We start from the raw sequence: 26303 nt of genomic DNA, 5'->3' as shown, positions 1-26303 counted from the left end.
AATAATGGTCTTATTCTCCTGGCTCCATTCCTACCTCCCAAATCTGTGGGGCCTGACTGGAAGGTGGGAAGCAGATGGTCGCATGAACGGTATGTTGAATGGATGCAAAAGCAGGCTGTCCTTCCTCTCCCCGGCTCCCAGCTTCTGGGAACCTACAGGCTGCCCCTGTTCCCAGGAATGAAGGGCAGGAAGGAAAGTTCTCCAATGAGGCCCATGCTTCAGAGCCAGCCATGCCTTCCTAAGTCAAGGGGGCTGATGGGGAGGACCCAGGTACTGTGACCTAGTGATCCAGCCTACTGCACACCCACACACAGTACTTGTAGAGGAAGGAAGCCACAGGTTCTTGCCATTCCCAAAGGAGTCATCCCAGGATTCCCAGCCCCCAGTGGGGAACCTGCAGGTGCTGGACACATACTTGTGACTATACTTTATGGAAAGACCCTAATTAAAGCAACAAAAACTGGCACTGGGCTGGGAAAATTAGCTAAGTTGTGGCCCAAGTGGCCTGCTGCCCACCTAATATGCACAAAACCACAAACAGTACAGAGCTAGGATGTAGTGGGGATGAAACTAACCCCCATGCCTGTCTGTGGACCCTAGAGACTTCAGTGTCAACTTGGAGTGCATATTAGACTAACCTCCACTCACCCCAGCCGTGAGCCTCCTAAGAGCCCTTACATAGCCAGTAAATAGCCAGGACAAAAGTTAAAGAGCTCTGCAACACACACCCACATGCTAAAGGTCTTCTGTGTGGACAGGGAGGGCCATCCTTGTGTCTGCCCATCCTGTGGTACTCATGGGCAAGCTGGCCTCCAGAATGGCACTTTAGCCCATCTGCCCAAACCTACCCAGCTGAGTACTAATTCCATAAATCAAAGGCACTTTCTCAACAACAGGGAGGTTCATCGTCCTGTGTCACCTGTGCCCTCCTATGTCACTGTACAATGGCTAACTCATCAGAGAAACAGTCATTTTTTTATGCCACAAAAACCAAATTCTGCTTGTCTACAAATACACATTATGGCAAAACCCCATGACAAAAAGAGAGGCATGCAGCTGACAAGCTAGCCACTCCGAGGCCCATGGAGCATGGCTGTCCATCTGGAGCCCCCTTACCAGTCAAGAAGGCTGCAAGAGGCAGGTGAAACCTGAGTATGGCTCTGGACTAGCAGACCCTGCAGTGATCATGGTACTGAGCCAGCTAACAGGAAAGCAGCTAACTCAGGCCTACCAGGCTGGATTGTGCCCTGGAGTCTGCTAGTTGAAGCCCTAGTCCCAGAATGTGACAATCAGGAAATAACAGTATTTAAGGTCAAGACATACAACCCAGAGGGATATTGAAGAACAGTGCTATCTACAAGACAAAGAGAGAGGTCTCAGAAGAAACCAGCCCTGAACTTGAACTCATCATCTTGCACCATGAGAAGTAAGCCTGTGATCTGAGCCCTACTACAATGGCCACACAGCATGTTCTCTGCTTTACAAGAAAACCCACAGCCTGCAGTCCAGGCAGGGGCAGCCCTAACCTTGCAGACAGAGGGGAAACAAGACCTAGCAGCTGCACAGCAGTCTCATCCAGTAAGCATCCTGAAGAGACCGCTTAATGCCCTCACCCAGAAGATGCTCGAATCCTGGAGATGGCTGAGTGTCTAAGGTGTGCACATGGGAATGGGCTGCCCACTCAGCTCACCTTGTGTCCAGCCTGTCTCACTCCAGAAGCTGCGGATATGGGACAGAGGGAAATGTGGCCCTTGCTATGGTCTTCACCACCAAGCTTAAACTGCAGAAGCTGCTGTGCGATCTGCCTCTGAGGGCGCATCCTCTTCACTCAGTGCACCAGACACTCAGGTAGGGCTGTCCTGCACTATTTGTCTTTGGCACATCCACATGCAGACATGGCCCTTACAAGCACTTCTTCCCTCCTCTTCCTTCAGGACCCAGGGCTGTGGTCCTTGGCTCGAATTTGGACCATGGTGCAGCTCTCTGGCAAAAGTACGCATGAGGTCCCAAGTTCCATCTCCAATGCAAGGGAAACAGCAAAATGCCCTGAAAGGAAAAGCCTAATGCAGATGGCCATGATACTCAGGCCATGCATCTGGCATTCCAAAAAGTCTAAAGAACCACGGCAAGCAATAAGCTCTCTAGAATGCGCGCGCGCGCGCACACACACACACACACACACACACACACACACACACACACACACACACACACACACACACACAAAAACACCACAGCAGAGGAAGAGAGAAGAGATAATGCATGCCTGGCAAGATGGTGTGCACTCTTATTAGTTAGTGAGTTCCAGGCCAGTCAAGACTACATAGTGAGACTTTGTCTCAAAAAGAGTAAATGAGGTTATGAACTGTTGGTGCTAGGAACTGGGGAGAGAGCTGAGGAGTTAGTATGTCATTGGGTTCTGAGATTAAGTTTGAATAAAAAGGCCATTCTAAGTCAGACATGGTGGTGCATGCCTATAATCCCAGCACTCAGGGAGGCAGAGGAAGTTGGATCTCTGTGAGTTCGAGGGCAGCCTGGTCTACAAAGCTAGTCCAGGACAGCCAAGGCTACACAGAGAAACCCCGTCTTAACCAAAAGCCTGGGGGGGGGGGAGAAAAAAGAAGAAAAAAGATCATTCTAGAGATGGGTGGTAGAAATGGCTAGATTGTGCACTTAAAATGACGCATTTCAGCTGGACATGGTGGCACACGGCTTTAATCCCAGCACTCGGGAGGCAGAGGCAGGTGGATCGTTGTTTGAGGCCAGCCTGGTCTACAAAGCGAGTCCAGGACAGCCAGTGCTACACAGAGAAACCCTGTCTCGAAGGAAAAAAAAAAAAAAAGACATTTTATGTCATGTATATTTTATTAGGAAGATTGCCTAAGAGTATATGATACCGTCCCCAACACACACACACATTTTTTTTTTTTTTTTTTTTTTTTGGTTTTTCGAGACAGGGTTTCTCTGTGTAGCCTTGGCCTCATGGACTCGCTTTGTAGACCAGGCTGGCCTCGAACTCACAGCGATCCGCCTGCCTCTGCCTCCCGAGTGCTGGGATTAAAGGCGTGCGCCACCACGCCCGGCTCACACACATTTTTTTAAACATGGTTTCTCCTTGTAACCCTGGCTGTTCTAGAACTCAGCGATCCACCTACCTCTTCCTCCCCAATGCTGGGATTAGAGACATGCCATCACTGCCTAGCTTCTTTATATTTGATGCACATGATTTGCCTACATACAAGCTTGGCAAAGTTCCAATGGAGAAGATGGCATTGGATCCCTTGGAATTGGAGTTACAGTTTCAGCTGCCATGTGGGTACTAGGAATTGAACCTGAGTCCTCTGGAAGAACAGCCAGTGTTTTTAACCATCACTGAAATCATATTTTATTTTTAAAAAAATTTAATCAGGCGGTGATGACACACACCTTTAATTCTAGCACTTGGGAGGCAGAGGCAGGTGGATCTCTGAGTTGGAGACCAGCTGGTATACAAAGAGGATTGTACTACAACCAGGACTACACAGAGAAAACTTATCTTAGAAAAACAAATTTTTTTGTTTTCATTTTCTTTTCTGGTTTTTCGAGACAGGGTTTCTCTGTGTAGCCTTGGCTGTCCTGGACTCACTTTGTAGACCAGGCTGGCCTTGAACTCACAGCGATCCGCCTGCCTCTGCCTCCTAAGTGCTGGGATTAAAGGCGTGCGCCACCGCCCAGCCTTTGTTTTCAGTTTTGAAGACAAAGTTTCTGTGTAGCCCTGACTATTCTGGACTTCTCCGTGCATGTGACAACATCTTTAAACAGGTGATAAAGGGCTTAGTGACTGCCTTAGGTTCCCAGACCTTTAGGAAAACCACTTCTCCTAAAGCAAGGTTATCTAGCTGTGGGCTGCTTTCTTGTTTGCAGATGTGCAGCCTATGTCCCTGCAGATCCATCACAGCCTAGCTGAGTGAGAACGAAATTCAAAGGAGAGGCAGACACACAGACAGTCAGACTTCCTGCCTTCTGTTCCGGTTCTGTTTGTTTTTAGGCAGTGTAGGCGTAAGGTTATTGTGTAATTCAAATGCCAATTTCTGTACACCCCCCCCCCCCGCATATCTGGTTGTAATCCTTGTTTTGAGAATCTCAACATTGTGTAAACTGCTTCCCAAAATCAACAGGAAGCAATTTTAAGAAAACTATGTGCCACGCCAGGCGTGGTGGTGCATACCTGTAATCACAGCACTTGGGAGGCAGAGGCAGGCAGATCTCTGTGAGTTCAAGGCCAGCCTGGTCTACAAAGTAAGTCCTGAACAACCAAGGCTACACAGAGAAACCCTGTCTCAAAAAACGAAAGAAAGAAAGGAAGAAAGGAAGAAAGAAAGAAAGAAAGAAAGAAAGAAAGAAAAAGAAAGGAAGAAAGAAAGAAAGAAAGAAAACTATGCCTCATTTCCAAGAGGGTAGATGGTTTTTGGTCATTCTATGGGTGATAGATGTTCATTATTGTTTTAAAGGGGTTGATTACAGGAATGACAAGTAAAAGGGTAGGTTATTGAATCTATTTTAAACCAAAAATATTACACTGGTATAGAACTTTGTATATTAATACAGATTTAAGATTATATTTTGTTACAATTCTTAAAACTGCAATGTTAAATTCTAGTCCTTTTGAAAAACACTGCTATACCAACTGTTTAGGATAATTAAGAAATACATAGTAAGGGGCTGGAGAGATGACTCAGAGGCTAAGAGCACTGGCTGCTCTTCCAAAGGTCTTGAGCTCAATTCCCAGCAACCATATGGTGGCTCACAACCATCTATAATGTGATCCAATGCCCTCTTCTGGCCTGCAGGTGTTCTTTCAGGCAGAGCACTGTATATATAATAATAAATAAATTTTTTAAAAAAGAAATACATATTAGCAGTCAGACAATCAAACTCTTGGTCATGTTAGAGACTAGTTAATTATAAAAATGCTTCCTAGAATGAGAGATAAAAACAGCTAGAAACAATTTAAGATAGATGAGCCAAGCAGTGGTGGCTTTGCCTTTAATTCTGGCACTCAGAAGGTAGAGGCAGGTGGATCTCTGTGAGTTCAAAGCCATTCTAGTCTACAGAGAAAGTTCCAGGACAGCCAGGGCTACACAAAGAAAAACAAAAACAAAAACAAGATAGATTATAGATAGACACTTAGATACAAGAGCCATGTGCAGTAGAACTTTCATGACCCCCAGGCCCTCCACAACTCAGCGATGTCCAGCCAGAGCCGGGAGGCCGACCACCTGCTTCAGCCTGTCATCTGTTCTCCAACTGTGGATGAGAAGGGTTCTGACTTTAATTTAAGGGTAGCCAGGATGCTGTGAGTGGAGGGCTTGGCTCTTCCGAGTGCTGCTGGGTACCAGCTCAGCTGGCAGACCTGACATTGTTACCTAGCAGCTACCCAGTGACTCGCAGCCCTGCAGTTTAGGAGGCAGCATGGCTTGTCCACAAGAAGCCTGCTACATATTTGACAAGAGCCTACAGTGACCAACCTGGGCTGGCTTTCAGGCCCCACCTGCCTCGTCATGGCTCTCAGACAGATGGCATCACACTAGGTGAGTTAGTTGACAGGAACATCTCAGAGGCAGCAGCTTGTCACAGACCAAGCATCACCTTTGGGTGAATGAAAACACTCACACGGGGCATTCTCAGCAGAATACAGTAGAAAGAAAATTTTGCTAGTGATGGGAGCTGCTCCAGACCAAGGTCCGAGGGTACCAGATGACTTTAACTGCCAGATAAAAGCTACAATAGTGAAGACCCTTGAGGAGGGGTGCAAGGACCTAATCTGGTAGCCAATTAAATAAACAAGATCCTCTCCGAAGTGACCTGCAAAGTAAAACCTTATTTAAGTCATATATTGCAACTTTTCTTCTTGGGGGGCAGGGTACACGAGCAGAGCATTTACTGCATAACCCTCACTGGCCTGGAACTATCTATCTAGATCAGGCTTATCTCAAACTCACAGATTTTCAGCCTGCCAAGGCATGTGTTATCACGTGGCACTGTGATCCTTTTTTTGGGGGGGTGGACGAAGGGGGCACCTGGAGATGGTTTCTTTGTGTAGCTTTGGCTGTGTTGGACTCACTTTGTAGACCAGGCCTGCCTCTGCCTCCCCAAGTACTGAGATTACAGGCATGTGCCACCATACCCAGTTGGCACTGTGACTTTTACTGCCACTTTGAAGAGACACTGGCTGATAACTAGAGAACTTTTCTAGGGCACAGTATCCCTTCCTGGGTGTCTCTATCTTCTCTGCAGCTATGATATCATGGCCCAGACCTTGAGCCTCCAATAACTCATGCAGAAGGTGGGCTCTGACACCCTTCACTTCCTCTGAAAGGTCAAAGGGTACCAGGTAGACCCTGGGCATGGTCCTGTCTCGCCAGGTTCCCTCTCCCACACGCCACAGCCAGAGTTCCATCTTTCATCCAACATGCGGGAGATCACAAAGATGGCAGCAGAGAGACAAGGGCCACCACAAGTGCATACCAATACAATGTCACTTGAAGTGCACAAGAGTTTGCCAAGTGACGATGCTGCTCTACACTGCCGCTCTGGCAGGATCCTGCACTGTCACACCGGGAAGCAGTGGACTGGTGTGGCATTTAGCCTGGACTGGCTAGCACCCTGCAAACCACTGAACACCCAGGGCTGACTACATAACGCACCGGCCCAGGTATGGACCAGCAAGCCCTGGCTTTTCTGTGGATGTCTTCACCTAAGCTGGGGCCTAGGTGCACACAGAGTACCCTACACATGTTGGCTCCTTCCTGTCGGCTGTCACACTGCAGCAGCATAGGCAGAGCTGCCTGTGCACTTGAGTTCATCTGAAAAGCCAGCTACCTGAAGTCATACAAAGACTCAGGGTTAGGGTTAGGATTAGTCTACTGGCTACACACCTGTGACAGGCCTTGAGGGAGTTGCTGTGGCTGAAGACCTCTGTGGCCATGACATCAACTGCTGGTGTCATTTGAAGGGGCCTCTCACACATGCATCCCAGCACCTTCCTTTTCAGTGCTGGAAGCTTGAACAGTATATTGTCACAGCCATGAGGACAGGTTGAGAAGGGGCCTCTCCTCCAGGCTCCCAGCATGCTCTGTCAGGTTGCTGGTCCATAAAGCCATGCTCACTGGGTGACAAATGCCCTTTGTATGGGACACCAATACATCTTTTGACCCCAAAATGTCACTTTATCTTCCATAGCTGAAAATGTAGGGGCTAGTAAGTTGGCTCAGTAGGTTAAAAGTATTTGCCACCAAGTCTGGCAACCTAAATTGGGCCCCCAGAACTCACATAGTGGAAAGACAACTTCCACAGCCGTCCTGACTTCTTTACACGTGGACCATAGCATACCCTTGCACGTGTACACAAACACCCACAATAAATGTATTAAAACCATAATAAAAAAAAAATACAAGACCTGCTTTTATTTTTCTTAGTAACAGTGCAACTTACAGGCAGGGAATGACCACAAGAGAGCTGGACTCGGTGACGTTTACATTTTATTTACGTCAGTAGCACTAAAATACATCACGTCTTGAGGGTCACATTTCCACAACACACATTAAATACCAATCCACACTCCATGGTAACTGCCCACACCTCTTCCCACCAAAGCCAAGCAAACACAGCAAACACTTCGTGGTCTCACCCTCAAACCTCAGGTGACCCTGTCCCAGCTCCTACCTACGGCAGTGCCCATACCTCACACACTTCTCCTTTCCACACTCCTAGACCCAACTGCTGGCATCTCAAGCCCACCAACACTTTTTATGATGTGCTCACTTCCAAGAGGACAAAGTTTGAACAACAGATCGTCATGGCCAAAAGAAAAGAACATGTCCCCAAGAGGCACGTGCAGCCCAGAAGTGAGAAGGCATCAGAACTCCTTGGTGTTCAGTGCAAACTACAAGTTAGGTGACAGCATGGCATGATTTGTGACAGGACGATGCTCGTGAAGGGGCCATTATTTGCAATCTAAAGAACTGAGGTCAAGCTTTTGGCTCCAAAGCTGATTATTTTGCACGTGCCACTATATGCTGTGTGTGTAGTCAGTAGCACTGACCTACGAAAGCTAGAAATGGTACTGCTAAGCAAAACCTTTTGACTGAAAAAAGAACGAATATTTCTAAGAAGAAAAGATGAGATTTTCCAAAAACTAAACTATATTTGGTGTCTAATTTTGACTACCTGAAGATTAAAAAGTTGAACAATAAATATAAGGAAAGACACTCCATCTGAAGTGGCTCCTGATGTGTTGCCAGAGTACCCTGAATCAAAAGCAACCTGACATCCACGGCTCAAGGCACAGCTTATGTTACCTGTAAGTTCTGCTGGACTTAAAACTGCACACTGTACAGCCGCCAGGAGACAGTCTATCCCAAACACATGCCACACCCTACTGGACACTATGGACTCCTACAGCTACAAATACCTCAGTGCTGGAGCAGGGCTTGGGCTGCTGCAAAAAACGAGGCAGATCCTTACAATCAAGAGGAAAACGCTATGGATTTAGTACTGAGGAAAAGCAGAGTTACAAGGCTGAGGTTGTGTCACAAGCTTACTCGGGCCACCCGGGATTGTCACCTTTGTCTCCAACACCCCTGATCCTACCGATCCGTGGGCACACGTCCATATCCTTCTAAGCGAAGTGGCCCTGGGCGGCACTGAAAGGATGCCGCTGCCGTGCGCTTGCGCACCATACACGAGAGCGGCTGCTGTGGCTGCCGCCAAGTCCAGCCTAGTGGTTCCCTTTGGTCGACTTCTTCTTCTTCGAGTCCTCTTTCTGCTTCTGCTTCTTCCTCTTGCCACCTTCTTTGAGCCCTAAGGAAACACGGCTTGTGAAACACTGCACACCAGCAACTGCATCCCCATGAGGTGGCTCACTCACACACACTTCCCCGTGTACAAAGAAAGCACCAGAACGTTTACAGTGTCCATCAAAAATGGAAACATGAATACTGTTTGGAATAGCATGCTGAAGACCTTCCATGTTGTGCCCAGAATGTCACCACCACACAGGGAAGTGTGCAACTCACAGCAAGCATCCTGCATTTACCAGCCACAGAACCAGCTCTGTGGAATAGGCTCCATCTCAGTCCTCAGAGGCCTGCCAAGGCCCTACCTGCAGAATGTACAACCCTGTCACCTGCACAGCCAGGTAGATCAGAGGCCCTCCCTCCAGAGCTCCCTTCTGCAATGGACAGCCCATTTTTCTTCCTTGAAAACAAAGTCTCATATTTCTTGTTATTAAAGCCAACAGGTCCATGACCTTACCAACCAAGGCCACAGTAAGATGGACAGAGAGGCACAGCCTCTGGACACAGCCAGAATGAATGAGCCAGAAATGAATGACTGCCTTCAGTCCTGCAGAAGCTCTCGGACCCTGGCCATGGCCATATGGAGTGGCTGGGATGTGGGCCTAGTGTTGAACAAGAGCCACAAAAGAGATCTCAGAACCCATAAAACATGCCCACAGACCTCAAAAACTCCGAGGGTGAGATCCACCAAAATGTCAACACATGAATGAGTTGGGGAGGTGGGGAGGGAGAGCATGCGAGGCAAGCCAGCAGCAGGGTTAGACGTAGGCTCTAGCTCTATGAACTGCAAGCCGTGCTCTGTGAAGAGGGCCACATCCACAGCACTATGGGCAGGCAGGGCCAAATTTAGCAGAAAGGGGAAGGAAGGAAACGTGTTTTTTTTTTTTTCATTCATCACTTTTCTCATGTTGAATAATTTCCATTTTTAATGGTCATGTATTTTTCACAGTTCACAGACCCACGTTGTGTGTGGAATCCACAAACTGAAAAATGCCACTAATCCCTTTTCCACCAAAGTGCAGCTTGCCTTCTGTAGAACAAACCTTCAAGGCCACAGAATAGCCCAGAAAAAAAGAAGAGCCAACATAAACGGGACCCAAGACCTGCACCCCCTCTTTCCCCCCCTTCTCTCTCTCAGTCTCTCTCTTCCCTCCCCCTCTCCCTCACCACCACCACCCCCCCACACACACACCACTAGCACAACTTAGACCAAAGCCACTTAAACCACTGCTATTCTGGCTGACTATAGTCAAATCCATGAAACTCCTGGGGGCCTGACAGCCCCATGTGACTTCAATTGCACAGTAAACCCTTTTCTAGGAAGACACCTCAGTGAGAATTGTGCTCATCTAGGAAGCTCTGGTGGTACCAATCAGTAGGCTGCATCTGGCAGCTCCAAGGCTGACAGCCAATGGGAGCTGCAACTGTAATGGTCTGCACCAAGTTTCTCTTTGTGTGCTTTTTAAGGATAGCTTGCCCAAGACTTGCAAATCTAACCAAAACCAGTAACAGCCCAACCACCACAGGCTGCACTGGGTGCAGTGTGGAAAGCCTGGCCCAGGACATCTTAGTTCCTCAATGCTGGCCCTCAGAGTATGAGGCAAGGTCTGGGCTCGGTCCCGCTAACCAACAACAGAGCACCACACTTTGCAAAGGCTTCTTTGTTGGCCGGAGGAGGATAGTGGTTTGCAGCAGGGCAAGCAAAGCTGCCCAGAGGTCACAGCTTTGCTGTTGTGGAAATCAGAAGCCACTATGTACAGTAGCTAAGTTTCTAATGTCCCTACCAACGGGTTTTTGTTCTCACTTTGTTAAGCCAATCTCTTGTGTAGCTCAGGAGGCAACCTAGAGAATCCCACTTTAAAACAGGTCATCATTTCTGAGAGAAAAGGTAAGTGAAGTGTTACTCACATGGGTGGGTTTTTTTTTTTTTTCGTTCTTGTTGCTTTTTGGTTTTTTCCCCCTGTACGAACGCATAGCTCCTTAATTTAAAACAGAAGGAGCAAAGAAAGGGACGAAGCAGAGGAGGCACCAGCTACACTCAGAGCCATGCTGGCAGGTGCTCCTGCCTCCACTCAGAGCACACAGGGAGATTACCTTCGGCACAGTTTTCCCTGTCTCTCGTGCCAACCAGGACTTTCTACAGGGATCCATAAGCTCACTAGTTCTCCCCTTCTCCCCCTCCCCCCCCACACACATACACACATACACACATACACACACATACACACACACACACACACACACAATTAGGGGAGGGTGATTTGGTGTTCTTACTACTAAAATCAACTGTCTCCAGATGAGCCTTTTGCTTAACAAGCGTGGCCCCAAACTGAGAGAACCGCCATCTGCTGCAGTCACACTTCCTGTCCAGATCCTGTGGGAGGCCCATGTAAACAAGCTCTGCAGGAAAGCCTGTCCTTGCATACCTTCTAGAAAGCAGGAGAGCTTACATGGCACTTCACAGGCCAGGCTTTATGGCATCTTTATAAGTGAACAAGAATCGGGGTGAGGGGGTGGGGGTGGGGGGGGTTCCAAAACCTACAAGCCTGATGATCTGTTCTGGATCTCTCACCAGCCCCTCCCCCACACCCCAATCCTCTAGGGACCACAGGCACTGAGTCCACTCAAGTTGCCCAGAGCGCATGTCCCCGTCACCCATCTGTTTTTGCTGGCACCTCTCCACAGCGAGGTGACTATGCTGGCTACCCAAAATCCCAGGAATCCCTCTCCCACGGAGGCTCTAGATAGTATCTCCTCTGTTAGTAGGACCCTAGAGAACATCTGCTTCATTTGCTAAGGAAGACCAGAGGGGCTTGAGGGCTTGACTTTAACACAAAGTTCTGGGAAGCAAAGGAACAGACCTTTGCCCTGTTTCCTACTTGGAGCACTTCGCAACACAATGTGACACGGAGCACCAAACCACATCTCCATAGGTAGCCAGACAGAGAAAGATCTATGTATACACACTGACCACCAAGAATGTTCTGTGGGGACTATGAAGATGTCCATGCTGCTGGCTGAGGCAGAGCTGGGCGGTGGAGAATCCCATCAGGAGCACAGAGGGAGGAGGCCCCCTCACCTGTGGCTCACACGAGAACTTTACTAGGAACCTAGCTGGATCTTTTGTCTGAGAGTGAAGCTAAGCTAAGTGTGTAAGTGGCTGGGGCAAGTCAGGGGAAGGAACAGATCTCAAGCTCTAGGATCAAAGTTATGAAAAAGAAGCCATTACGGACAGAAGCAGCACCTAGCAATTCCTTAGCAGTCAACCTAACCCAGACAACATACTCCGTACACAGCAGAATCCTGGGACCCCGTTTTAATCATGGGGTTGACTTTGAGCCACACAGCTAGACAGTACATAGAGCAGCTGTGGAAGGTGAGCTGGGCACAGGTATCCTCTCTGCCCCTTCTCGGCAGGCCTGGCACCTACCCCCCAGCTCCCCATGCCCACTCAGGTTAGAATGCAGCAACATAGGCCTGGCTTCTGTTCTTGCTGTCCCGGGTGTGGGGGCAAACCACTTTGGGGCTGCGCCACACCAGCCCCCTTCTGCACACCTGCTGAGGTCATGGGGGCATCCCAGTTGCCAGGAACCCGCTGCCTGTCCTGCTCTTCATCTTCCCAGTTGCTTTTAGACACAAGTTTGGCTGTCGGGGCAGGCCTGGTTAGCTTCTGTGGGCGGGTGCTGACAGAAGGGGTCGGAGTCGGGGCTGAAGCTGGGGTCTGGGGCCGGGCCTGGGAGGGGGGCCGAACTGTTGCTGGGGATGGGCCGGGGGCCAGAGCTGGTGTGTGTTGGCCTCTCCGCTGGCATTCTTCTGCAAGGGCGTTCTCGTCGGCCACACCTGAAAGCATAGCACACCAGGGAAAGCTGTAAGCCTGGACCCTCCCTTGGGAGCAAAAGGCATCACATGCCTTCTTTCCCAAAAGCTGGCTCCATCTCTAGAGCCACCATACATTTATAAAAGTAGACACTATCCTGTCCCTCCACTGTGCTGCCGGGCCCGAACATTTTCTTCCCAGAGGAGAACAGAAAGCAATGCCAGAGAAATCAACTGTCTGCTGCAATTCCATAATCCAAATTCTCAGCAAACAAGGCACAAAGCCTGGCGGATACAGTTGATTCTTGGCAACTCAACAATTCAGCCCTGCACAGATGCACCAGCCCCAGGCCCGGCATGTTCACAGGGCAGCATATCAAGGGGGCATCAGTCACCTCTGCACAAGCATGAAGTGGCATAGAGGGCTGCAGAAGCCTCAGGCAGGCACTCTGCCCATCATGCCTGCAGGGTAGAGCCAGGCCCCAGGCAATCTCCCAGAAGGCTCCGAGCCAGGTCTGCAGCACAGCTCACAGCACAGCTCACGACACCTCCTCATTATCACACTGTTATCTTTAGCCAAACAGAAAAAAAAGGCTCTGAGGGTTTTATACCCTAGATGGATACTGAAAATAAAACAAGAAAGCAGCAATTAAGGATTAACTTAGGTTCCCTGGAACTTTGAGTAACAGCACTGTTAAATTAAATAATTTATACCAACCATAAAACTGAAGGCTGTGACTCTCCATTCTCAACACCCAGCTTGCCAGGAGGATAAACTGCTCATCTCCCAAGGAGCCACCCCCTGCAGCCACCCATTGCAACCTGTGTGTCAATAGGAGGCGAGCAAGAGTGGCCTTCCTGTGGTAGTCACCCCACATGCAGGTTCTCCTTTCATTCCTGGGAGGCACTCACTCAGGGAAATGTGGTAAGTATTTTAGACCCGCCCTCATCTGGACATCTCTCATGGACCCAGGTGCTGCGATAGCCAGCTTTGTGGAGAAGGCTATCTAGTAGGTAACAAGAGGACTTGTCCACCTTCCTACTGTGTGAAGACGCAGTGCCACACAGAATGGAACATATTTTTGAAGACGTTTTTTTTCCTTTTTTTCTTTTTCAAGGTTTTTTTTAACACAGGGTTTCTCTGTTTAACAGCCTTGGCTGTCCTAGACCAGGTCAGCCTTGAATTCACAGAGATCCACCTGCCTCTGCCTTCCAAGTGCCCAGCTTCTGAGGGCTCTTAAAACTGGTGATGCAGCTAGGTGGGCAGAGGCAGGCAGATCTGAGTTCAAGGCCAGCCTGGTCTAAAAGGTGAATTCCAGGACAGCCAAGGCTACACAGAGAAACCCTGTGTCAAAACCAACAAACAACTGGGATAGTGCATCATACCTGGGGCTGCAGGGCGACCCAGTCACAAGGTCCATTAAATACCAAGTACAGAGCATTGAGCTTGCAAGCTTTAACACGGTACCTGGCTATTTTCTGGCATTCAGTGAAGAGGTCTTACACGTTCCATTTTGCATCCATTTAACTAATCATGCACAAGATAAGCCAGCAGCTACAGCCTGTGCAGAGGTGTACAATGTGAGGGCAAAATGTGGCATGGGCAACCTTGCAAGTTCATAGACAACTCTGCAAACACCGAATATATCTGAATAAGACCATGACCTGAGATCTGGAGGCCATCAGAATGGGAAACTACCATGCACCCCGTCTTCAGGCACCATGTTGAAACACGGTATTCAAAGAGTGTGCTGGGGAAAGGCACAATTTGGGGAAGGACCAGGGGGCAGCACCACCCCATGGGGTTTCTGAAATAAATGCCCAACCCATGATGGTCAGCAAACAGAACATATATCCTGACTACTCAGCAGACATATGGTGACAGGGGGAAGAATCTGAATGACACAAATGATGGCATGTGGGAAGATATGTGAATCATCAGCTGGTCCCTTGGGGTATTGCCAACTATCTAGGGTACCCCACAGGTGGCCAGTCACCCTAACACTACGGAGTGACTGACCACATGAAGGAAGCCCAGACAGACTCCATGCCAGACTATTCTCTCCTGAGCAGAGAACCATGCCTATTATTTCATTCTAGGCACAGTAGTGCCTTCCTGGGGAGACTGAGGTAGCGTGACCATGCACTGGAGGTCGGCCTGGACCTTATTGAAAAAGGCAGGGTGGTGATGGTACACAGCTTCAATCCCAGCACTCCAATTAAAGGGAGGCAGAGACAGGAGGATCTCTGTGGTTTCCAGAATAGCCATGGCTGCACCGGGAAACCATGTCTTGAAAACCAAAACCAAACAGACCAGGTGTGGTGGCGCACTTTAATCCCAGCACTCGGGAGGCAGAGGCAGGTGGATCTCTATGAGTTCAAGGCCAGCCTGGTCTACAAAGCAAGGACAGCCAAAGCTACACAGAGAAACCCTGTCTTGAAAAAGCAAAAAAACAAACAAACAACAAAAGCAATCCAAGGCTAGCCTGGGACTACATAGTTTGAGGTGTATACCCCATATTTAATTAAAGAAAGGAGAAAGGAATGGTTGATCATGTTTGTCAGAGTGTAAACTTGTGAAGGAAACCACTTTTTTTCTTGTGTGATGCCACACAAACAGCTACCAAAGCTTTCCTGGGGGGGGGGGGGAGAAGGGGTTCCCCAGCCTCAGGACAGCAAGCAGCCTCTTGCTCGTCTCACTAAGTGCACTTACCTCAGTGCCAGGACAGGTATCCTCAGGTCTGCCCAGAAGTAGGCTCCTATCCAGCCACAAGGGGAGACAAGGGGCTCCCCATGTTCTGCTTCAGAAGCACCCTTCCTCTGCAGCCTCCACCTAGATGCACCCCACAAGGTCCAACCCGCAACAGGAGAAAGCAAATGTCCTAGTAGAGGTTTACAGGCCTTGGCCCTCAGTGGAGCAGTCTTAAAAGCTCACCACCCATATTGGACAAGCTCCCTACACTCTGACTTTCAGAGCGTGACTGGCATACCCAGAGCAGAAAGCCAGTCTCTGGGAGGACGGCAGGCTTCTCGCTGCAGCTTCTCTGCACTTCCACCCGCGCTACATTCCTCAGCCTGGGAATACAGAGCATAGCTGCTTTCAGAGCACCTTCTAAGAGCTGTGCTTACCTGTTGAGAAATCGAACTAAACACGCAGAGAGTAAACTGAGTGGCTCTTTCTTATCTCAGGACTGGCAAAAGGCAAGATAGCTCAGAGGGTAAAGACGCTTTGCAGCCAAACCAAGCCTGATAGCCTGAACCTGATCCCCAGGACCCTCCAGGTGGAAGGGATGAAACAATTCTCAAGTTGTCCTCTGAACTGCACTTGCACAATGTGCACACACACAAACACACACACTCAAAAGTATATGTAATATTAGAAAGAAATAAGCGCTTTAAAAAAGGGGGGGGGGGGGCTGGAGAGATGGCGCAGCGGTTAAGAGCACCATCTGCTCTTCCAGAGGTCCTGAGTTCTGATGCCTTCTTCTGACCTGCATGGAGGCAGAGCACTGTATAATAATAAAATATAAATAAATCTTTAAAAAAAAAAAAGACTAGCAGAAAGCTGAGCAGAAGTACTACGATACTGCCTCACAATCCTTCCAGAACCTGGCCATCGTTCTCATGACAGGAGACCAGTAAGCCAGGATTCAAAGCACATCTGGTTTTGTGCTGGGGGACCAGGGGTGGGAGGCCAATACTTCCTGGTAGCCTATGGCAGCCATCCACAAACCCTCTCATGGTTGCCTGTTCAAGTGTCCTCCAGCTTACAGGGTTTTCCTGAAAATCTCCAATCTGAATCCCCCGGCCCTGGCCCAGCACTGGAGAGCATGGGGCCATGGGCAACAGGGTACTACAAACTGCCTGGGAAGTTAGGCTATTTCTCTCCCAAAGGCATCCTCACTAGGTACTTCCTAGAAGGGATTGCTCGCCATTTATTTGTCCAAGCACTCCTTCCAGCCTACTGTCCTCACAATACACGAGGTAGTGGCTCTCAGCCAACAGCCCCAAAACAATGACCAGGCTGCTGGGAAGCTTATCCACTTAGCAACTGCTGCCTCTTAAGGCTGTGGGAGCCAGAGCAGTCACAGCATGACCACTGGTATCTGGGACATTTCCAAGCCTGATTCCCATGTGAAAGGAAGAAGCTGGGTTGGGCTACTGACCACACAGCCTGGATCCAGCCCCAATACAGATAGCCCTGTGGACTGACTGCTCTGTGCTTGCAAGCTGCAACAGTGAATCCCAACACAAAAGGCAGCAAGTCCAAGGCTCTCACAGTACAGCACACCAATTTCTCAAGTGCCACGCTGTGACTTTCACACTGTACCCCCAGGGTGTGCCCCTATCTTGCTTCACAACCTCTTGAACCCTCTGGTCTTTATTTTCATGGCTGCCTATGAACAGGAGTACAGGTACTTTGTGGGCCCAGGAGCATGGCCAGTCTGACAACAGTCCATGAAACTGCTTTCTACATGGGATGGTATCTTAACTGTCCGGTTATGGTGGGAACTCACAAAGGTACAGATAACCATCACACCACCACCTTCAAAATGATGGCAAGCACCTAGACTCAAATACCTTCATCCTTATCCCTTAAGGTAGAGATGCCTTACAAACTTTGAGAGGTTGGCAGCTGAGTGAGGACCATCTTCATATCTTGGCCTAAAGCATATCACTCCCAGTTTACAGTGGGCTGATTCTTCCCAACCACAGCCTTCACAGTAGACTCCAACAGAGATGGACAGACACACACATGCATGCGCGCGTGCACACACACACACACATACACACACTCCCAGCACACACTGCTGCCTCATCATGGAGCAGACAGCCAGACATCACAGAACCCACAAAGGACTTCATTCCCTGTCCCGCTCAGCACCCTCACATGACAAAATGCAGAGTGGCTGTATGACCTGGCCATGCTGTTGGAGGGCTTCCTTCTGAAAGTAAAATCACATGTGGTACTGCCACCCCCTTGAGTTATCCCTCAACACCCCATCAGGCCTGCAGTAACAGGCAGGGCTAGCCCATAGCATAGAGGGTAGAGCTCAGAGCTCATCTACACGGCCCTCAAAGCACACCCTGCCCTGGCCAGTGGCTGGAAGACCAAATATTGAAAAGTGGAGCTGGGGCTGGAGTAGCAGCTCTAGGGGAGGGTGCACATTCAGCAATGTGAGATGGTGGGTTCCATGCCCGGGACCCAAGACATGGTTTAAAAAGGATAATGGCACCACAAACCAGCAGCTTTCAATCTGTGGGTCATGAGCCCTTTGGCGGGTCAAAGGGCTCTTTCACAAGGGTCAGTATCAGAGACCCTGAATATATGATATTTACATTACAACTCATAACAATAGCAAAATACAGTTATAAAGTAGTAACAAAAAATGTTATTTTGCTGGGCCTCATGAGGAACTATATTAAAGGGATGTTGGACATCAGGAAGGTTGAGAACTACTGCCATAAACTCTAACAGCAGATATCCTCAATGCTTGCATCTCAGAAATGAAGGTACAGTCCCAGCCCTCACTATGGCTTGCTGTGTCTCTTCCAGAGACCCATGTGCCAGGAGCCTAGCATGCACATCAGTGAGGCCGTTCCCTTATCAGATATGAATTATACAAGTTTAACTTGCCAATTTAACAGATCAGACTGGAATGAGGACAATAAGCCCAGGATCACAGAGTCCAACAATCAAGTAAAGCCCACACTCCCACACTGACAGGAAAGCACAGGTACGAGAAGCTCACGTATGTAACAAGAAAGTGCACTGACAGAACCCATCGGAGTCCTAGGGAAGGACAGAGCTGTGACTCCACAAACAGCAGTTTAACCTAGATTTCCGGTTCCTAAAAATCCACAGGATCACCTGGCTGCAAGGTGGCTGGGCCCCAGGCAATCTGCCCAAACCTGCATGGCTTGACTGAAGCCAATGTCAACAGCCACCAGTTTCCAGAAAGAACCTGCCCTTCAGGTGCCTCACTTCACCTCACCACACTCCCTTAGCCAAGGCAATCTGGCCCTAAGCCTTCCTCCACACTTTCCAACCCAGTTCCATCCCAGAGAACCCAGCAGCAGATAGACACGAGTCAGTGTGTGGAAGCAGAGGAGTAAATGACTTCAGAAGGCCTGAAAGCACAGAAGGCCGGATCCAAGGGCCAGCTGGATCTTCTCATCAGGAGCTCCTGATAGTCCTGACTTGCAAAAGGTCCAGGAGAATGTGCCCTTGATATGACACAGTAGAATCAACACTGAGTCAACTGCCATAATGGAAGACAAGCCGGGCTGGGCTCACAGCCAGCATGTCTCAGAGCATCACCACTGCCAGCTCTAACACGTACATCCAGGAGAAAACATGTGGGTCTGCGGGCACCCTGAATCTCAGTGGGAACACCAGAGCTTGCTACACTTATCTCACACACAAAGCCACCTGCACTGAAATGTCAATAATGTGCTTTACCTCTAAGATTTACAGTGCAGGGTCAACAAGAAAACTCAAAACAAGGGTGCCTGCAGCAAAGCATGATGACCTGAGTTTCATGGAAGCTACCAACTATTTATTTATTTATTTATCTATCTATCTATCTATTGTATATGAATGCTCTGCCTGCATGTACACCTACATGCCAGAAGAGGATATCAGATCACATTATAGATGGCTGTGAGCCACCATGTAGTTGCTGGGAATTGAACTCAGGCCCTCTAGAAGAAAAGCCAGTGCTCTTAACTGCTAAGTCATCTCTCTAGCCCAAAGCAACTGACTCTTAAATGCTGTCCTCTGTCTTCCATGGGTGTGACAGAACACATATGCACACAAGCAAGTGTAATTTAATGAAAGATGTACAAAGCCATTTCTGGAAGGTTCAAAAGTGAGCATTTTCTACGCCTTAAAACAGATATGCCAGGTCCTCCTGGCAATCCTTCAAAACTAGGGAAACCACCTGAGATTCAGGAGCATAGCCTTCCTGCACACTATGTTACCAGGCAGGGAAGGCAGTCTGCTGCAGACCTGGGCCCTGCTCCCATCACAGCACTCTCTGTAGTAACTCTCAGGTACACAGGAACAAAGATGTTTAAGATGACGGCTCACCATCTCACCCAGAGCCACTTGCTCCTTCCTGAGCACAGCCTAGCAAGCACTGTCTGCCACTGTCTTCTTGTATCTGGTATGACGCCTATGAACATACTGGCCATATTACTGCATCATCGCTCTTCTTTGAACGTTCGCCACGGTAACAGTGTTGGTTTAGCAATATGTAGCCTGAGTGTGATGAGCATTAGGTATAGAAAAACTGGCACAGGGACTAGAGTCTTTCAGGGGTTAGGAGCAATGGCTGCTCTTGCAGAGAGGCCAGGCTAGATTCCTAGCATCCACAACTGCCCCGTTCTGGCTTTTGGGCACCAGGCATGTATATGGTACATGCAGCCAAAACGCCCATACACAACAAACATAACCCATTTTTAAAATCTGGCACAGCCGGGTGGTTGTGGCACACACCTTTAATCCCAGCACTTGGAAAGCAGAGGCAGGCAGATCTGAGTTCAAGGCCAGCCTGGTCTACAGAGTTCCAAGACAGCTAGGGCTACAAGGAGAAATCATGTCTCCAACCAAAAAACCAACCAAACAAACAAACAAAAAAACCAGCAAAACAAAACCGCACAATTTCCGTTAGCTAATTATTGAGGCTTTGTTTTTTTGTTTTTTCATTTTATTTAGAATTGAGGGGAGGGCCTGAAACTCGCTGTGTAGACCAAGCTGGCTTTGAACTCAAGAGACCTCCCTCTACTAGAATTAAAGGTTTGCACCGCCACACTACACACTAACTCAATTTTTTTTTCTTTTTGTTTTTCCAGATAGTTTCTCTGTGTGACCCAGCTGTTATAGCTAGAACTCACTCTGTAGTACAGGCTGGCTTCAAATACAGAGATCTGACTGCCTCTGCCTGGGATTAAAGGTGTCGGGTTGTTTTGATGCTGGGGAATCTAAGCCAGAGCCTAATGCAAATCAAGCACTGAGCCGCATCCCAGATCAAATTTATAAAACTATTCAAATTATTCCACTACAGATATTAGAGCGCATGTTTCTTTTCTACTTGGGGAACTAAACACACCATAAAATATCCTGCTTTGGAACAAGTTAAATACATTTTTAAAATAAACCCATGATCTGCCAGTGTCCTGAACCAAGACTCTGAGGTCACCCAGAAGCTGTAACAGAAATAAATACTTGGCAGCTGTCACAGTGTGGTCCGACTTCAGATGCCACCAAGTCTAGCTCAATATGAGTGCATTCCTGCTGACTTCACATAGCACCCTCCCCAAGTACACACTCAAGTCATTAATGCCACCCTATCCCAAGATTGCACTGCCTCACCTGCTGGCCCACAAGATGCAGTCACAGAGTTGGTGTCAAACATGTGCCAGGCACATGGAGTTCTTGTTCTTTTTTCTTTTCTTTTAAGATTTATTTATTTTATGTATATGAGTGCTCTTATCTGCATGCATGCCTGCAGGCCAGAAAAGGGCAACAGATCATATTGTAGATGGTTGTGAGCCACCATGTGGTTGTCACGAATTGAACTAAAGATTTCTGGAAGAGCAAACAGTGCTTTTAACTGCTTAACTCTCTCTCCAGCACCCAGGGTTCTTGCTCAACTCAGTGCTGAGTAGTTTCAATCAAGGGTAGCAAGAGTTATGTGCTGTCAGTCTCCAATGAACACACACAGAATGGGGAGCACCTCTGAGGACACATACGAGTAGAAAACAAAGTATGCAGCAGACAGAAGGGGAAAACCAAGTGAGGCCTATGTATACCAGAATAAAGGAGAGTTGGAGGAAGGGAGGGAGGGAGGGACGGACAACAGGGTCATCTTGGAAACTGCCATAATCTAACCCTGACTAAAATGAATGGAGAAGAGTTAGGGAACACAACGAGGCAGAGAAGCCAACGGATCCCTAAAGCAATGACTTCAAACAGGACAGTAACTAATTTCTAACTCAGGCTAGACAAGTACCCTGCCACAGAGTCACATCCTCAGCCTATGAGGAATCTTTAAGGGTACTAGGGTACTAGATAGGAGATACACAGACCAATTTTGAAAGTGCCCGATGAGCTGGGTATGATGGTATACACCTGTAATCTCAGCACTCAGGATGCTAAGGCAGGAGCTCTGTGAGTGTGAAGCTAGCCTAGGATACAAGGTGAGTTCTAGGATGGAGACTCTGCCTCTATGAAGAGCACCACAATTGATGAAGAGGTGCCCAGCTTCTGCTGAGAATTTTGTGTCACAAGCACCCAGAAGTCCCTGAGTCACCGTGGACAAAGAACCAAATGACCTCCAGCAGTCCCAGTGGAGTTGGTATCCCTTAAATGGAAGAGGATCTTATCAGTTCCATGTGATGTTGTCCCCTTATGGGGCACAAACCATGATACTCAGACCCATCAAAAGCCAGGATGGCCATAACCAATCAGTTATCAGGCCAGCGGGGCTGGGACTTAATGGACATCTTAAAAACACCAGCTGTTCCCATGACTGAGGCCAAATGTTGTTAGTTACAAGAAAGCGCTGCTTAGCAACTCCCCACACCCCACAGCTGTGGCCATTCCTGAATGCCTCTTGTAGCACCTTCTAGGACCAAAGCCAGGTTTTGTGGGGAACACATGCAAGGCAGCTCCCTGCACCCAGGCAGTGAGCCAGACTTCACTGCCCCCTGTCACATGCTCACCAGTAAAAGGGAAAGAAACAGGACATAAACCAGATGCCACGTACTAAATTCTTTATTGTAAGGCTCATTTTGGAGCTGGACAAAGGGCTCAGCACCTAAAAGTCTGCTCCTAAAAAACAAAATTATGCTGGGCCGTGGTGGCACACACCTTTGATCCTAGCACTCAGGAGGTAGAAGTAGTCAGATGAGTTCAAGGCTAGCCTCACAACCAAAAACACAGGAGTTCCAGGACCAAGAGTGAACCAAAACCTGTCAGGTTTGTTTTGATTCTTCGAGGCAGGGTTTTCTCTGTGTAGCTGTCCTGAAACTCAATTTGTAGACCAGGCTGGCCTTGAACTCAAGAGATCCACCTGCCTCTGCCTCCCGAGCACTGAGATTACAGATGTGCCACCACACACAGCTGTGATCTGAAATCTGAATTCGCTGCTTGTGTGTAATGAGCTTGTTGTGTCTGATCTTTTGACTGCGTATCTGTCTAACAAGGGCTATGCTCTCTATTGAACATCAGCGAAAACAGCATTCTTAGAGAGTTGGGCTTCACAAGGGAAGGTTACACTACTGCTCCCAAAGACTAAGAACCACATACTTCACTGTGTAATGATGATTCTAAATTCTGACTATAGATCCATCTCCTCTTGACTGAGGGCATGTAGTATGTTCTCCTTTAAGGCCCAGAAACCTAGGATAAGGCCTACAGCCACCCCTATCTGAGCCTGCTGCGTTGCCAACTCCCTGATAGAATTATTCACTTATAAAGCAAGTAGCACCATCGCTAATGACAAGAAAATAACAGAACACAGAGCTAAAGTGAAGCTTGGGAAAGGCAAGACACAGAACCCAAAGCCAGCTACTGAGTCATGTCCTGTCCTCCTAGACCACACACTCATTATACAAGGCTAGAACCTTGTAGTCTGCAGATTGGCACCTCTAAGAGTGTAGAGTCTCTTCCTGCTGTTCCTGACAGAGAGTAGGGTGGCACAAGCAGGAAGCAGCTCTCAGCCAGAAAGAGCAACTTGGGCTGTGGATGCCTTCCACCATTTTATGTCCCCGCCACAGAATGCCAACCACCACAGGTGCAGGTTTTCTCATCTCAAAGTAATCATAATCAAGACAATTCTCTAGACATGCCTAGACATCTATCTCCCAACTCATTCCAGGCTCTGGATCAGAGGGGGAAAAAAAAAAAAAAGGGGGGGGGGGGTGGTGGTAACTGTCCTATTAGTACAAAAAGTCCTAGAGATAATGGATATATTTCAGAATCTATTTCCCCAAAACTGGTTTTTCAAGACAAGAAATTTCTGTGTACTCATGGCTATCTGGAACTGGCTTTGTAGACCACCAGGCTGGCCTCTAACCGATTGACCTGCGGCTTCCTCTGCCTCCCAAGTGCAGGGATTAAAGGCCTGTGCCACCACCTTCAACTTTTTGTACACTAATCTTTCTAAAACCAGCCCATCACAGAACATAATGCTGACAGTGGGCTGGAGAGATGGCTCAGCAGTTGAAGCTTGGCTCCAGCCCCCAGCAACGTTCCCCTTACCACCTATGACTCCAAGGAATCAGACACCCTCTTTCAGCCTCCAAGAGAACCTGCACTCGTATGTGCAGACAGAATCAAAATCAAATCCTGGAGCTGAAGAAAAGATCAGCAGCTAAAGAATTTGCTCTTCTCTAGGACCGAGATTCTATTGCCCGGATCCACATGGCAATTTACATCTGTTAAGTCCTTTTATTCCCAACGGTACTAGACATGCCTAGTACAGACATACATGTGACAGACATGTAGGCAAAACAACCATACACAAATTTGTTTGTTTAATTATCTTTATTTTATGTGCATTGGTGTTCTGCTTGCATTATGTTTATGTGAAGAGTGTCAGATCTTGGAGTTACAGACAATTGTGAGCTGCCATGAAGGTGCTGGGATTTGAACCCCAGTCCTTGGAAGAGCTCTCGGTGTCCTTAACCCGCTTAACCATCTCTCCAGCCCACACAAGTTTATTTTAGACCCACTGTCACTCTATGACATGAATAACATTACTTTTACAATTATATGTAAATATGTACATTTTTTTAATTGAGAATGGGAGGTAAAGGGACAGCTCAACAGTCAAAAGCATCAGCCAGTCTTCCAGAGGACCAGAATTGAATTCTTAGCATCCATGGCCACTCACAACTGTAATTTTAATTCCAGGGGATCGAATTCCCTCTTCTGGCCTCCTCAGGCACTGAATATTTATGGTGCAGAAGCATACATGCAGACAACACTCACATATAACATTAAGATAAAAATCAACAATGACTAGAGGCAGTGGCAAGGCAGGCTCTGTGGTTGAACAGCTGTCAAGCTTATAGAAGGCACTGGATTCTGCCCCAGCACTGAAAACAGTTTAAAACAAACAAATTAAAAACAAAACAAAACCAAAAAACCCTGAAACTTGTTATGCCAGGAGTTCACATCTGGATATTTGTTGAGCCTTACTTAACCTGAAAACCACCCTGATAGAGAGTCACAGGCACCACACCTCCAAAAGTCTTAAAATGGTCAGGAAAAATAGCCACTCGTTTAATTCCAGTGTCCAGAAGGCTGAGACACAAAGATCTATACATTCTAGAGAAGCCTGGTCTACACAGCAGGAAGGATTTTGTATGTGATGAGTGCTGCTGGAGAGAATGCTTACTCTTCCACTAAGACCTGGGTTCAAATGTCAGCAGTTTATTCCCACCACCCACATGTGCAAGGAAAACATTCATAAACAAAAAACGTAACTTGAAAAAAGTGACAGGAAGGCAACCTACAAATGCTTAAAGTGAGCTGCCCTTCCAGAATGAACTTACTATAATGCAGTTTTAGGTACCCTAAAAAACAATCTGGCCGAGCAAGATGGTTCAATAGGTGAAGGTTAAACCCCCAGGACTCCTCCACACTGTTCTACTTCCCCCACACTCCACACAGTGAACACAATACAAACTTACAATAAAATGTAATACTTTTAAAGAATAGAAACATGGTACATCTAAAAGTTTAACAAATAATATTGGCAACAAGTTTATGAAAGAGCCAGAAAGATGGCTCAACAGTTAAAGGAACTGTCACATCCTGCTACAGAAGTTGAGCCCCTAGGTCCTGCATGGTGAAAAATCCCCTACAGGTTGTGTCTCTACATGTATGCTATGGCGTGTGCACACCCAGACAGACATGTATGCACACAAAAACAAACAATGTAACTAGAATAGTCGGAAGGCACACCCTTAATCCTAGCACTTGGGAGGCAGAGGCAAGCAGACCTCTGAGGACAGCCTGGTCTACAGAGCAAGTTCCAGGACAGCCAGGACTACACAGAGAAAGAAACTTAGGAGTAGGGAGATGGGAGGTGGGGGTGGAGGTCATAACTATAAACAATGTGATTTTTCCTCCTAAGATCATTGTCTGACAACAGAGTTCAATCCCCAAATCCCACATAAAAACAGAAGTGACTCTTTTATTTTTACATCTGTACAGTGAACATGGGGAAACAGGCACACATAAACACAAATTCAATACTCGAGCACTTCTTCCCTGCCCCAAACAAGTTCTCATATTTCACAGAGCCCTGCGAAGAAGCTACCTGGTCAAAGAAACCCAGTTTCAAAACACACCAGACAAAAAGGAGGCCTGGAGTGATGGTACACACCTTTAATTCCAGCACTGAGGGGTAAGACAGCCTAGTCTACATTACTAAGATCCGGTCTTAGCCGGGCATGGTAGTGCAGGTCTTTAATCCCAGCAGAAGCAGGAAGATATCTGTGAGGTCTACAAAGCAAGTCCAGGACAGCCAAGGCTACACACATAGAAACCTTGTTGGGGGCACACACATTACCTGTCTTAAAAACAAAACCCAACGAAGAAGGGCTGACAAGTGTTGTCTGTAGATCATCCCA

The 26303-nt window shown here is 47.9% G+C and overlaps 1 protein-coding gene across 3 annotated transcripts in view; it reads right to left on the bottom strand.

The window, feature by feature from the left end:
• Nucleotides 1-7502: 7502 nt before the first annotated feature.
• Dnajb6 (DnaJ heat shock protein family (Hsp40) member B6) overlaps nt 7503-26303 on the bottom strand; it is a 57787-nt gene continuing 38986 nt past the window's right edge. The window contains exons 9-10 of one of the 3 annotated variants that reach the window (XM_051152230.1): nt 12393-12677; nt 7503-8841 (exon numbers count right to left, since the gene is read on the bottom strand). In XM_051152230.1, coding sequence (XP_051008187.1) covers nt 8759-8841; nt 12393-12677 — 368 coding nt within the window. In that variant the 3' untranslated portion in view covers nt 7503-8758. Of the gene's footprint in view, nt 8842-11820; nt 12678-26303 lie in introns of those variants that run through there. The other 2 variants (XM_051152232.1, XM_051152233.1) reach the window with 2 other exon arrangements.

Source organism: Acomys russatus, chromosome 10 (genome assembly GCF_903995435.1).
Source record: "Acomys russatus chromosome 10, mAcoRus1.1, whole genome shotgun sequence".
NCBI classification, from domain to species: domain Eukaryota; kingdom Metazoa; phylum Chordata; class Mammalia; order Rodentia; family Muridae; genus Acomys; species Acomys russatus.
Note: the sequence above shows the minus strand (reverse complement) of the source record. Positions and strands in the feature narration are given on the sequence as shown.